Source organism: Etheostoma spectabile, unplaced genomic scaffold, assembly GCF_008692095.1.
Source record: "Etheostoma spectabile isolate EspeVRDwgs_2016 unplaced genomic scaffold, UIUC_Espe_1.0 scaffold00000964, whole genome shotgun sequence".
Classification (NCBI taxonomy): domain Eukaryota; kingdom Metazoa; phylum Chordata; class Actinopteri; order Perciformes; family Percidae; genus Etheostoma; species Etheostoma spectabile.
The window spans coordinates 1-14547 of NW_022602670.1; the positions used below are offsets into that span (position 1 = coordinate 1).

Sequence of the window (14547 nt, forward strand, 5' to 3'; positions counted from 1 at the left end):
ACGCCCCGTAAGCACTGCCTCTGCATTTTCACCCAATAATGCCTGTCAAACAATTTTACAGACGAGCTGGAAGAGTCTTGCTGTCAAAGTTGGTACAGTTTCGTTTGTTAAACAGCTTCCTGAACACTTTTCAAACACCGCCCCTGCTCTGATGCGTTCTGGTGTCCTCGTAAACTGCCATTGCCTATTGTTTATAACCGGAAATATCAAGTGCATATAGCGTAAAAGAAACATTTAATTTTCCTTAATGCTTTAAACTCGAGAATGGTCAGACAGAGGGAAAAAATAACGCTGGTGGGTCCCAGCCATAGACTGTAACGGTCTATGGTCCCAGCACATTCAGGTCTCCTCGGAAAAGAGCGAGTAGCCGGTTGAGGCAGTAAAAAACAGGTACAATATGTGTTGGCAATTTTATACTTAATCCAAAAAAAGAGTGGTAGCCTATGTTAAGAAGTTGGAGAAGAAAACGGAAAGAGCAAGTAGGCGAAGAAAATGAAAGAGCAAGTAGGCCGAGAAATGGGCAACCAAACCTATACACTTTTCATTAAAAAACATCCAGTGGGTCTTGTGCTCTGTGCTATAATAGAGCATGTCCTTCTGTCATGCGTAACATGTGGGCCTACACAGGAAAGTCAACACATGGTGACACAAAACAAGGAGAGCAGAGCAATGTTAAGTAGGCCTTTATAGAATGGTCAAGATAGGAAATTGTTAATTAGTTTTTATGGGGAGGGAGAGTAAAATCTAAAGGTGATAACACAGTGTGGAGGCCAACTGCCGCAAAAACCTCAAAGAAAAAAAGAACCATTGTGTAACTCTAGGCATGAGCAGTGTCTTTGAGCCCCCTGGTAGACTAAGGCATGAGGCTACTGGGAATGGAACATGACAGGGCTATTTATTTACAAGGTGCAAAGGTAGGCCTACATATTTTAACAGATAAAAGATGTCTTTGAAATTTGCCAAAATACAACAGCACAGAGATGACATTCAATAAAACAGGCTTAAAACCATAGAACATTTCCAAATCTGATGTATTAATCCAGATAGGCTTACTATTAACATTAGTGTAATGTTAGTAGTATTCATTACTACCCTCAATAATACCCCTACTAACAATACCTCTAAGTAATAGTAACACCTATAAATATATACAATTTTAACATAAATAAAAAAAATATAATAGTTAGATAAAAATAATAACATAATAATACACAAAAAATATGTGGTCTTGGTTATTTAAGTTCCGCATTTATTTCAAACCCTAGAAAATCACACAAGGCATTTGTTTAGTCTGTTTTTAAGTTACGTTATATTTTGGTTTATTTCCTCTGGATCCTGGTTTTTCAAAAAAGACCCTGACAATAGACTCACCCGGTGCTCACTTTAGGCAGTACTAGTCTAGTAGTGTTTTCCAACATTGTTGCTAGTTTGACTATTTGAACGCAGTGTTGTAGTTCTTGAATATGACCACTGGATGGCAGTGAACACTAATACACTCCGGTTAATCTGGTCAAACATCAACTCCACTTTTCATCAAAGCCGAGAAAATAATACCACACTGACACTTGCAGTGGAACTTGTTCAATTAGTATTACATTAGATATATTTATTTACAAGGTATGTTGGCGATTCTTCGATTGCACTTCATCAGTAACAGGTGGATAACTTGGCACCAATGCAAATATGGCACAGCTGTGATGAGACAGAGACACAGACAGAGTGGAGAGAGAAGTCCATGGGTTTGGGTGTGGGTGTGATGGGTTTTGACAAAAAAGCCAAGAATAGCCTGCTTCAATGTTCAACAATGTGACTGATTGTAAAGTCTAAGCTACTGTGAGCTGTGTGTTTTCAACAAACAGAGGTCATTGAGGACCATGGCATACAGTGTCAACATTTGTCAAACGGATTCCGAGTCTGACTTTGAGTAAGTCTTTTTGAGAGTTTCTTTACTTTTTGTGGTTTAGTTGTACCCATAGACTGTATATGGTTGTATCCGACTGTTGTTTCCACTGCACATTTGTTTTCATTTTGTCTTCGGAGGCACTAATTCAGATGTTACCATCAATAAACACTGATGGTTGACTTTTTCTTTAATCAAATTGTGTTACTAAGACACTAGTTCAGTCTTCTTGATGTTCTCAGCTCTGTGTTATTGTTTTTTCAGGCATCTTGCTCTTAAGTATTTGGAACTGGAAAGCATTCAGAGACTTTCAAGTATCTGATTTGCAGTAGGAAAAGTTTTGTGTGAAATGAGAAATTTTCTGCATAGAAATTCTCCATGGAAATAAAAGCTATATTTAAGATGCAATGTGTCCCTTCTCCTACACTGAGGGTGCTCGGGGCCAAAGCCTTTGGGGACTCTGGGTCATATTTGTTCTGATGGTTACTCTCCCTCAGGAACCTGGGAGAAAGTGAACCATGTCAGGACTCTTTCCAGCCTGTTGCAGAGCAAGCACTCAGCACCCAGAGGTGTCCTCAAACCCACAAATGGACGTTTTTAGGGAAGACGCACGTATAAATACAGAACATCTGCCATTTACTGCAAGTGGCCATGTGAGAGATGCGACACTCGACAGGAAGCAGATAAACTCTCTACAGCGGCATCACTGGTCAGCTGCTACCTTAAAGGTCCTCGCCTCAATGCCCAGTTGCACTGCTGGTGAGATGAAACCTTCCTCTACTGTCCTGTTGGTTTCTTTGCAATGTTGATATCAGAATCAGTATTTATTGCCAAGTAAGTATCACTTACAAGGAATTTGCCTTGGTGGTTGTACATATATAAAAACATATTAAACTTTAATATGAAACAAACAAAACAGCAACAAATATGACAAAAATTAAAGAAAAATAGCTTAACGTTAGAAAAAAGAGGCTGAACGGTTAGTGCAGACTGTGCCAAAAATATATAATGTACTGTATGCAATGGTCAGGTGTATAGTCAAAGTGTGTAGATTAATGCAAAGTGTAGTGTCTACAGGTTGGGGGGGTAAGAATCAATGTCAGTGGGGGTCCAGGGGCCTTGTTGAAAAGGGTAACAGCAGAGGGGAAGAAACTTGTTTTGGTCTGATTGACCGAAACCTCCTGATAGAGGAGAGAGGTTTGTGTCCGGGTAGTCTATATCAATGGGCCAGTTGTTAAAAGCATTTAATCTGGATCAAAATGATCCGGATTTGGAAATCCCATTTTTTTGCGATTCAGGATCAGGTAATCCGTCTACTTTTATGTCGGTTTTTCAGAGCAACATTGGATTGGATTTACCCTGATCTAGATACAGTTTTCAAGATTACCAGTGCTCCAAATAGGACAACATATCACAATGTGGGCTACTAACTATTTAAAAAAACAGGTAGAAGAGCCAACACAAGGTCACTGTAAGTTCCGTCCCCTTTCTTTCTGTTGGAATTTTAAATTTGGTGAATTTACGAGGACTATTGTTGACTGTTCCTCAGATCTCTGGAGGGTAAATTGAGACAGCTAGCTAGACTATCTGTCCAATCTGAGTTTTCTCTCGTACAAGTATTTGCAGGGCTCTGTGCAGAGTTTAGCACCGCCATGACGATTCTGATTGGTTTAAAGAAATGCCATTAAACCACAGCATGTTTTCCTCCCATCCCTGAATGCTACTTATTTAACTGTCTATGATGCTACTGCATGTTGAGTGGCCAGACCCTCCTTCAGCGCACATTGGAGCATGATCTGGCAAAGCGAGACTAAGTCCGGGCATCTGCTACAATCTATACACATATATTAGCTATTAAAGTGACTGTTCCTTGTCCACACAGGGATAAATAGTGCTACAGTAATTCCCCAGCATGCCAGAAACTTGTCTCAGGAACAGCAGACTTCATCTCAAGATTCTTCTCAGCCCTCCAGACCAATGCAGGAAGACTTTGTCCAGGCCAGTATCGAGGAGGAAATCAGTTATGAGGGTATACAGAAGTTAAACTGATATTCAGTGTTGACTGCAGGTTGCAGCAACTCGTTGAATGTGTAACGTGGTTGTTTCTATCGTTTTGTTTTACAGAAAACAAGAAGGAGCAGTTGGTGTCCGTCCTCCGAGGCCTCTCAGTGAGCGAGCGCATGCGAAAGCTGCGAGCCTCGCCGCTCAGCCTAGCAGATAAAATGGAAGTGAGGTAGATGTGGCAATGAACATTCAATGACTTGCAAAATAAAGCCACAAGCACTGTGGTAACTTCTTATCTTTTATCAGGAAACTTGCTTTTAGTGACGTAGCTGTGAGTTCACTCATCAACAGAAACATCCCATGCTACACTCGTCTAAGCATGTCCATTTCAAGGGTGAGTACATAAGTGTGCTACGTAAGATATAAACCATTTTGTTTGTGTATCAGTCCTTCACTCTTTTTTTCTTTTTTTCTTTTCCCTCCCCAGACTTGGCGTCACTGTCTGTTTAGCTGCCTACACTGTCCTCACCTTCTTCCCAGCTGTGGCATTCACCCATAAAGAGACTGAGCGGACGTTTCGGAACGGGGTACTTTCCTACTTCCTGTTTCTCAGAACCCTTCTGCTCCTTAACCTCCTCCTCTTCTTCATCAACGGCCTGTTCCTGGTCTTCCCTCAAGCCGTCAACCCTCCTCTCCATCCTCATGACACGGATCTCAACACTTTCACTGGCCTTGAGCTTCTCACAGGCACTGTAAGATCCACCACAGCAGTATGAGCATGCTTATTTCTGTAGCACTGTCAGTCAAATCAAATCTCTGTGTCTCTGGCAGGGCTACCTCTCTCAGAGTGTGATGTTTTATGGCTATTACACCAACACCGTTTTCAAGACTCGTCGAGCTAATGACTCCACTGCTGAATCCCCTCATCTGCCAGTCTCTGATTCCAACAAGCCCCAGATAGTGCCGTACTGTATACCTGCAGCCTATTTCTTTACCATCCCCATCGCCTTCTTCACAATCTGCATTATCCTTGTGTACAGGTTGGAAAATAGATTACTTACAAAATGACTTATCAATGTAACTTATAGAACTTATTTTACTTCATCTGCGTTCTCATACAGCATGTCCAAGGCCTTTGGGAGAGGCTTTCATGTCCTCAAGTCTAATGGGAATCTGGCGGTAAAGGTTTTCTGCTCCTGGGACTTTAAAGTCAGCAAGAAGACGTCTGTCAGACTGCAGTTTGAGAAAATCAGTACTCAGCTCAAAGTAAGCAATAATTTGAATATTCAATTAGACTCACTTAAGAGAGAAACTCATTTTTGATATAAATACAAACTGATTTTAGAAGCCAAGAATGATTCTACAGTTCCTGATATAGAAGCTTCATCATTTAAAACATCAACAAACTGGCTACACTTTTTTTTTTTTTTTTTGAAGTTTGAGTTTCTAAAGCAGATCATCTTTGATGATCCTCAGTGATCAATATCTGACACGCAGCAAGCTTTTAATTATGCATTTCCACACCCCAATGTGACTGTTTAGCTGTACAAACTGCTGCTCTTCCAACAGGAACTGCTGTCTGAGATGTTCCATAGAGAAAATAAAAAAAGCTGCATGCAGCGACTCTGCCGTCTCATGGTGCACCTGGCTGCGTGGGCTGTATGTCTGGCAACCATCTTCCTGGGCGCCATGGCAGTCCACTACCTATCAGAGGTTAGAAGTGCTGTGCCGCCAGTTATATTTCATGCACATTACTCAAGACAACTCTGATAAAGAAGTACATTCCAACCGCAGTTTATCTACTTCTTTTTTTTTGCTGGTAGATGTTTAACACATCTTATTTTGTCTGCTGGGTTGTTACAAAACTGCTAAGCGTGACCATCAGCAGAAACAATCTTTCTTTTGACATAGGAAGAGTTTAAATTCAACATAGTGGTTCCTAAACTATTTCTTCCTCTGGAGAAATTCCTGCATCCTCATCTGACATGCCAAGTTTAATCCACTGGTAAAATATTGAGGGAACTAGTAACAGTTCAGCGTTGCACACACACTGCCAGAGACCCAAAACACAAGAGTGTGCTGCTGAGAGCAAGATATGCTACTTTCTATTTTAGAACAGACCAGTTAGCCAGTGATTGTTTCCACACTTACTGAAATCTGGGATTTTGCTTTCTGAATATACCCGAATTGAAGCTAACTTGTTACTTTGTTGTTCCCAAAAGAATCGGATTCAAAGGTCTTTTCAACTTTAGTTTCTCTCGTGAGGTGTCAGCAGTTATTGCAGTCATTTGTCCATTTTCTTCCACAGGATGCTCTTAAACGGAGTCCTTTGAGAGAAACCGAGCTGCTGCTGCTGCTCTTGCCTGCAGTGGTGTCAGGCATTAACCTGTCATTCCCGGGCCTCTTCAACCTGTGTGCTTGGGTCGAGAATCATGACTCACCCAGTGTCCTCGTCTATGTCTCCATCTTCAGGTGAGAAAAAGACCTGCATGAAACACAGCAACTGTTTTAGTTTAAATGTTCTTTTAATTATTGCTTTATTTGCATAGAAGTTTTTGTGGCGTTTGGCATTTTTTGGCAGGTTTAAAAAAAAAAAAAAATAACGAGCACATACAAATATGTGTGAGAGACCAAAACATGTTCCCTCCACTTGTTTCAATTTTTTGTACATAGACTCAAAAAATGTTATCTTTATCATCATTTTACTCAGTTGTTTGAATCAAGAGCTTTCATTGTCTTATTATAAACTTTAGCTTAAATTATCCCTCTTCAATTTCCTTTCATGAAGTATTATTTTAGTGTAGAGAATATTTATGTGATATTGTTTTGTATTTCCCTTATGTTTCACCTGAATTCATCATTACATGTCCCAGATTATGAGAAAGAACTCTTTGGAAAAAAAACAGCCTTTAAAGACGTAATGTAAAATCAGAGTTTAATTTGAACCGGCATCCTAGAGCTCTATATGCATGGCTTATATCCTATACCCTCAATGAAGACGGTAATAATAATGAATACATTTTATTTGTAGAGCACTTTTCAATGACAAAGCGCTACGGATTAAAAACAGGGTAAAAACGGAAGCAAAATGAACATAGAATGAACTACTAATTCTAACAGTAAATGCCTAAATGTGGTGTTCTTTTCATTGGTCTGAAAAAATAATGTTATGAAAGCAAAATGGCCCATATCCAGTGCCAACTGGAATGCCAGCCCACAATCCAATTGTCCACTTTTTGCCGGCCGTTCCTTAAAATATAACTTCTAGCAATAATCAAGGCTGCTGTCTAATCATTTTTTTTCCCTCAGGAACCTGTTGTTGAAGGTCAGCATCGTTGGAGTACTGTGTTTCCGCTGGCTGGGGAGAATTGCTGTGGAAGCAGAAAGTCGTGGTTTACAGGTTAAAAACAATCTCATACATTTAAACTTCTCGTAATTGTTGTTGTGGAGCGACACTGAATTGTGCAATGTTCTTCATCCTAAAAGATTTGGACACATTAAGTGATTACAGGTTTGGCTTTGTCCCAATTCTCCCTTATGATGTGATCTTTAAAATAATGTTTCTGTTGTCCTTTAGTGTTGGGAGAGCTTTGTGGGGCAAGAACTGTATCGCTTGCTCCTGATGGACTTTCTCTTCACAGTGATTTACACTTTTTTCGGAGAGTTCCTGTGGAGGCAAGTTAGCGCTTTAACCACGAATCACGTTAATTCTGTTGTTTGCCGTTTATAAAACTGTTCACTGAACGTTTTCTTGCATCTTCCCTGTAGGCTATTTACCAAGCAAGTGCTGAAAAGGAACAGGAAGCCAGTGTTTGACATTGCTCGTAATGTACTGGAACTCATATATGGACAAACCCTTACTTGGTAATGATGCAACATTACACCCGGCTCATATTTAACAAATAAAAGTTTAAATAAACATTAATCTTCAGTTCTTCCCAGGCTCGGGGTGTTGTTTGCTCCACTGCTTCCCGCAGTCCAGATCATAAAACTGTTTGTGCTGTTCTACATGAAGGAGGTAACTACAGCAGGTGTTGTGTCAACGTTGTGCAGACACGGATTTGCTTGACAAACTTCACATTCTTCCTCTGGTTCCTTCCAAAGAGAAGTCTGGTGCTGAACTGTCAGGCATCGAGGAAGCCCTGGAGGGCCAGTCAGATGACAACATTTTTCATCTCACTTTTGTGCTTCCCCTCATTTTTTGGCGTTGTCGTGTCTGTCACTTACACAATTTGGACGTGAGTACAACAAACACTGTCCCCTCTCATAATGACGAAATAAGCATGAAGTCCATCTCAGACACACAGCTTTCTGAAAACAGGCTTTCAACATAATGACTGTCTATCTCTATATACTCCAGGCATTTACTGTACTCAAAGTGTATGTTAAATTGAAAATGTAACCGTGACTAAAAGGAAAATCCCATTTCACTTTCACCATGTTTAGATCAGCTGATGTTCCTAATAAATACAAACACTAGATATTACCCTATCCTTGTTGGCGGGGCTATATATGGGCTATGTGTTTTTGTCACATATCCCATGGAGAAAAAAACAAAACCAACAATCATTTACACCACTAACAAGTAAGTTTGTGTGCCTAAATTGCTATAAATTTGTGCCATAGACATCCACTGTTGTAATAAACACATCAATTGGCGTCAGAGTTACACTCTGTGATTTATATTCCTTGATTAATCATGTGTATTAATCCACAGCTCAAAGTAGTCAGCACATTTTGGGCTCTCATCATTTAGATGAGAACATTGATACCACTCTCATGTCGCACAATATTCCTTTTAGTGATTTTTGTCTTGACTTGAATGTGCTAGGGAAAGTATTGCGTGATGGACGCACACATTGTTCTTTCTGCTCTCTTTATGTGATCTGTTAACACAGATATAGAATAGCCCAAGCTAACCTCATCTTTAAATTCAATGTGCTTGACTTTGGAGTAATTGAAAAGTTGTTATTGTCCAAATACTTACAAACTCCACCAAATTTTCAAATCAATCTGATTTCCACAGGATTAAACCCTCGACAAGGTGCGGCCCGTTTAGGAATTTCACTACAATGTTTCAGTCCAGGCAGCTGTGGGCCCACGAGCTGGAGAGCGCCCACTCGATTCTGTCTTGGCTCAGTCGGGCCTACAATGCTCTGGTGGAGAAACCACTGTTCTTATTCCTCGCCACTGGAGTCTTTCTGTAAGTGGTGGGGATGTAATCCTTTTATGATTATTTTTCTTTGTAGTATTGTTATTTGGTGTATCGTGGTGGTAATGCTATTAACCAAGTATCTGCCTTCTAGAAACATTGACTGTGTCTGAATAATGTTTGCTATTTCAATTTGAACTAATCTCTTATGTTTTTTTGTATTTTCAGAATGGTGATTTATTTTCACTCTCAGGTTATTGATGGCCAAAGGAGAATCATCAGTCGGTTAGAAAAGCAAATTGAAAATGTATGCCTAATCAAACAAGTGTATAGAGCTATATATGCTGGTCTATGCTTCTTTTTTTTCTAGCAGGGATGCTAACGAGCATGTTTCTGTAATTGAGGAAACTCCAGTTTCAGGACCACATTCCCAGGACCCTAGTGTTTTTTTTTTTTTTTTTGTGTAAATGCTATAATGTAGTTACCCTAACTGTTTTGTCCTGTAAATATTGTTGCCGTTTACTGTCTTAGTGTTGAAATGCTGTTTCAGCATTTTGGTTTTTCCTCTGTGGTAGGAATGTCTCTTATCTGCAATGTGTCTTCTTCACCGTGGGGATGGGGAGAAACAAACTTTCGATTCCTCTGTGTGTCTAGTATATGTGAAGAAATTGACAATAAGGCTGACTTGCATATAGGGTCGTAGAAATGCGGTCCTACCACTGTGGTCCTGAAACTGCAGCTTTCTCTATTGCAGGACTGTAGAAGGCTAGTGGCTCTGTAGGCTGTACTTAGGCTTTGAGCCAAATGCTAACCCTATGTCAGCATGCTAACAATGCTACCATGCTGAGGTTTAGCAGTTTAATGTTTAAAATGCTCACCATCGTAATTTAGTATAAATTGTCTTAAAGTGCAACTGTTTGCATTCAGAATGCAAACAACTGCTCATTAAGACATTTACAACTGAGGCAGATGGAAATGCCATTAGTAGTCGCTAATACACCATATTGGACAAGTTAAATGTTGATTTGATGATGGCACTAGAGGAAAGATTAAAGGATACCAAAACAATTAGTTTATCCTGAGCGAGACACCAGTGGTAACCAGTCCATAATACCAAACAATTTGACCTTCTGGTGACACTAGAGGATAAATTGGGGGATCACCAAAGTCGGTAGGAATCATTCTTGGGGCACCATGGGTATCTCTGCCAAATTACATAACAATCCTTCCAAAAGTTGCCATGAAAAAACAAAAATGTCAACAGCATGGTGGCACTAGAGGTATAGTAAGGTAATTACCAAAGTCCAAAGGATCAATTAAAAACCAATAACTGTGCAATATGTTATTAATATTTTTTGTGTACAGGAGGGTAAAGACAAAAAGTTTCTCATCACCAATTTGCAAGCCATTTATGAACGGAGCGGTCTGGTTAGCCCTTAAGGTAGGTAGTCTCAAAGCTGTACAGTATATTCTTTGTGGTTGTAACAGTCTTTGTTTGCTTGCTTTTTTTTTTTTTAAATGACCTCACTTACAATCTTATATTAACACAACAGTTTTCTTCTTCCCCGCGGTCTGTAGCTGTAAAAATGTACACACTGAAGCAATGCAAACTTCAAGATATTAAATTAGCAGTGACAAGCGTCTCGGCATTGACAGGTGGTTAGCAACGTCATATGGAATGTCCGCTACAATGAGAACACAAGTCAAAGCAAAACCAGTCACAGTAAAGTGTATTAATGTCAAATATATTACATAATGTTTAGGTTCTTAATGTACTGGAGAAACTAATCTCGGTTGTTAGCACTAATATTTTTTATACCTCCTAGGATTATTTTTTTTTTTTGTGTAGTTATTTTCACAATTCTGTTAATGCTTTTTGAGTAATGATCTTGAACATGTATGAAAATAAATTAGTTTGAACACATCTAATGGGTTATTGGAATGAGGAACTCTTGATGCATTTTGGAAAATTCAACACATGCAACTGTCCCATTATTTGAAAAGGTATCTGATTGGCCTAAACATGTCATTCTCCACAACATAAGCAAATTTCATATTTTTGTGATCTGTCCCTGTCAAACAATTGCTTCCACAGCCAGACGATTGGGAAATAACACCCATTGCTTATGATATATAGGCTACACACTGCTATCAACATGAACTACTAAATGCAACAACCTTATTGCAGCTGTGCCCTGAGTTTCCTCCAAGCACGTGCTCCACATGAAAATAATTAACAGTTGTTTATGCACTCTCTGCCCAATAAAAGCACAGGGTATCTTCACATGATCTAGGCATACTCTCCTGGTTGGTTCTGGAACAATACTGCATCCAAAATGTCTGCCTTGATTAATGTTACTGTCAATGTTTTGATTCTGAATGATCGGTCAGCCTTTCAGCTCTCTAGAACTCAAACATGCTGTATTTACTGGTCTTACAGCTGCGGAGAAAATCATTGCACTCTTTTGGAAACCATCTCATGACCTGTCTGTACATGGACCCTTTCCTTCTTGGATGTAGTGTATATGGAGCTCTACAGCGTGCATTCATGGAGCAACTTGGAAAGACTCTGGACACTTGGCTCAACATCATTGAATCCTTGAGATGTGGCCTGCAGACTTGTGCTACAGCCTTTCCTTCAACGTTCGCATGTGCTTGTCCCTTGTCTTGTGTCTGCTTATGTGATTGATTCTGCATTTGTTTTGTCTCCCTCCTCCCCATCTTTTGGTTCTTGGATGTGTTCCTCTGTCTCAGTGTAGTTTGTAATTTCTAAATATAAAATTTCTAAAGTTTCCTACAAGCACCCAACACAGAAAAATGCTTGTAAAATGTTTTCTTGAAGCGTCACGATAAGATTTTAACAGTCACTGTTATTTAAAATGTTAATGTATGCTAATAAAAAAATAAATCATGCAACAAATACCTCAATGATAAATGATTACGAAGCTGGTGTTTTTTTAAAAGAGCAAAAAAGGAAAGGGTAAGCAATAGATTCCATTTTATCCATTTGACCACAGCTAAAAATCTGTGACGTGTAGGGAATAGAGGACCAAAACTCAGACAGGCAGGCAGGAGAGTTCTTAGTGAGCATTTATTCAACAAGGAATACAATAAGGAATCCATAGATGTAAAACTAAAGACAAGACAGCACAGAAAACAGACTGTCAAAATAAAACAGGAAACAGAAAGTACAGACACTCACAAGAGACCACACAAGACCATGGAGAAAACACAGGAGAAGAACAGAAAACAACAAATGCAGAAAAAGAATCAGGAAAAAACAGAAACAAGAACAACACGAGACCAAGGAGAAAACACAGGAGAACAGAAAACAACAAATGCTGAAAAAGAAGCAGGAAACAAAACGGAAATCATAACAAAAACCTGTACTGTGATGTCACACATCAAACAAGCTTGCTGTTAAGGTTGCAGCTCCATCACCAAGTGCTCAATAATGTCAACAATTTCTTTCTTTCTTTTTTTAATATTTTACAATTTACACGTTTCCCATGGCGGCTGAACAAGTGGGGTAACTCTTTGACTAGCCACTCAGTCTTGTTCCAGTAAACGTCCCAAGAAAACCCCCAATACATGAACCCACTACACAGCTAGTTACTCTGTACTTGGAGTTGGTCTACTTGGAAGAGCGGGTTGCTAAACATCTCCATAATGACCTCTGGTAAGTACCAGCTTTCTTGATTTCATGTGCTAAAAATGTATTCTCCTAATTGTACATACATGTAACGCTACACTGTAACGCAATTATACTTTTATATACCTTTAAAACATTCTGAAATTATTAAATTTTTTTGTGATCCTCTCCACAAGAACAGTGTTAAAAAAAAAAAATCTTCCAACCAATTTTCCCTTCCAGATAATGGAAGTGAAGACATCTAAAACAATAGTGTACACCAGTCTTCCAAAGATTACATTGCTGCTTTTGCTGAAAATTATGAACTGGTAAACAATTTCTCTCATTCCCATAACTTTCTTTTAATATTTTTGACTTGAACTGTATTGTGTCGTGACGCTTATGATTTTTCATCATTTAACAGGACCATTGGTTGGTTATAAAAGAGCTATGCAAATAAAAAGATATGTCAGGCTTACTTTTGAGAATGGGGCACTGTCACAGCATGCAAGGTAACTGAAAATAGAATGCTTCATTATACCCTTTGTTACATTTTCAATAAATTGTGAAGATCTAAATTTTGTCACTTAATTATACAAATCCCCTCCTGATGATTGAATGCCAGATGTATGTGAGGTTTAACAGAGGATGAAGCTGACAGAGCAGAATGGGCTGGTCCTCACTACATTGGAGATGATGAAGTAAAACAAGTTATTAGTCCAAAGGTGAGCCGTTTCTCTCCTGCCTGTTCTCATAACTGAAATAAAATTAGAAAACTTTTTTTTTTTTTTTAGCAGTATTTGATTTTAAAAGTGTATAGGCTACATTTGCTGTCTGCATCTTCATTGGCTGACTATAAAAATCTGTCTTTCAGATGGAGGACTCAGATGAGGAGGTCTCCGCAGCCGTTGCTATGCCTCAAACACGACGTTCAATGGGCTTGGGCTACATACTGAAAGATGGTTTCAGTGGTTATGAGTTGGACGGATAAACGAATACGGTGCAACTTTGTCTTTACGTTTAAAATCTTAAATGTATGTTTGAATTCATTTAGAGATTGTGAACTACCGTGGCTGCAGTGAAATAACAAGGATAGAAATAAAGCAGCAAATCTTTGGCTAGGCCTAAGAAACACATATCCTAAACCTATGGTATTTGTTTGCTTTCTGTTTAGCTGAGTTGACGTGATATGTATTTTATTGCGCTGATTCATCTAGTCGTATAATTGTCTAGCTACTTTGGGTGGATAATAATGTTGTATTCTATGTGTTGTTAAATGTTTGTCTAGAACATAGTGTTAAAATATGATGTGAAAAAAATGATGATTAATATAGATTGTGTTATCTCCCTTTGTGCAGCCACTGTTGATGAATGCCATATGATAAGTAATTTACAAATGATATGACACTGTTAACCCATTTACAATTACCTAAAGAGATGTAGCTATTACATAATCTATCACCAAGTTTACAATACCTTGTGTAGCCTAAATGTAAAAATAATAATGAAGTAAAAAAATAAAAATGAATAAACATTGTGAAACGTATACAGTGGTCATACATTTTAACAACTTTTTGATTTGTGCATTCATCTATAGAGGAAATGTTTGGCATATACAGCTCTGATAAGATAGAGTTTTGCTTTAGAATTTGTGAATATAAGATGTAGTGAAACTAATAAGCACATAAATGAACTAGAACTGCGAACAGATGTTCATGTCATGGTTAGTGAATCCAAACAAATGTTTCCAAAAATAATATTAAGTAAAATTAGCCTATATATCATAAGCAATAAATCAATTAATCTAATCAATCTAATTACTCCACAGTTTTGTACGTCGACTTGGGCGGTGCAAATGAC

At 38.8% G+C, this 14547-nt stretch overlaps 1 protein-coding gene across 1 annotated transcript; it reads left to right on the forward strand.

Annotated features, from left to right (window-relative positions):
* Window positions 1-1801: 1801 nt before the first annotated feature.
* Window positions 1802-11662, forward strand: LOC116674656 (transmembrane channel-like protein 6). The gene is given in 22 exon segments (XM_032507021.1): window positions 1802-1924; window positions 2398-2482; window positions 2485-2659; window positions 3783-3929; window positions 4025-4133; window positions 4211-4298; window positions 4392-4427; window positions 4430-4490; window positions 4493-4656; window positions 4736-4944; window positions 5026-5170; window positions 5474-5617; window positions 6213-6376; window positions 7214-7304; window positions 7482-7579; window positions 7673-7768; window positions 7847-7922; window positions 8009-8142; window positions 8931-9107; window positions 9285-9363; window positions 10422-10497; window positions 11497-11662. Coding segments are annotated over 21 exon segments (2403 nt in total). The 5' UTR covers window positions 1802-1874; the 3' UTR covers window position 10497; window positions 11497-11662.
* Window positions 11663-14547: the final 2885 nt, after the last annotated feature.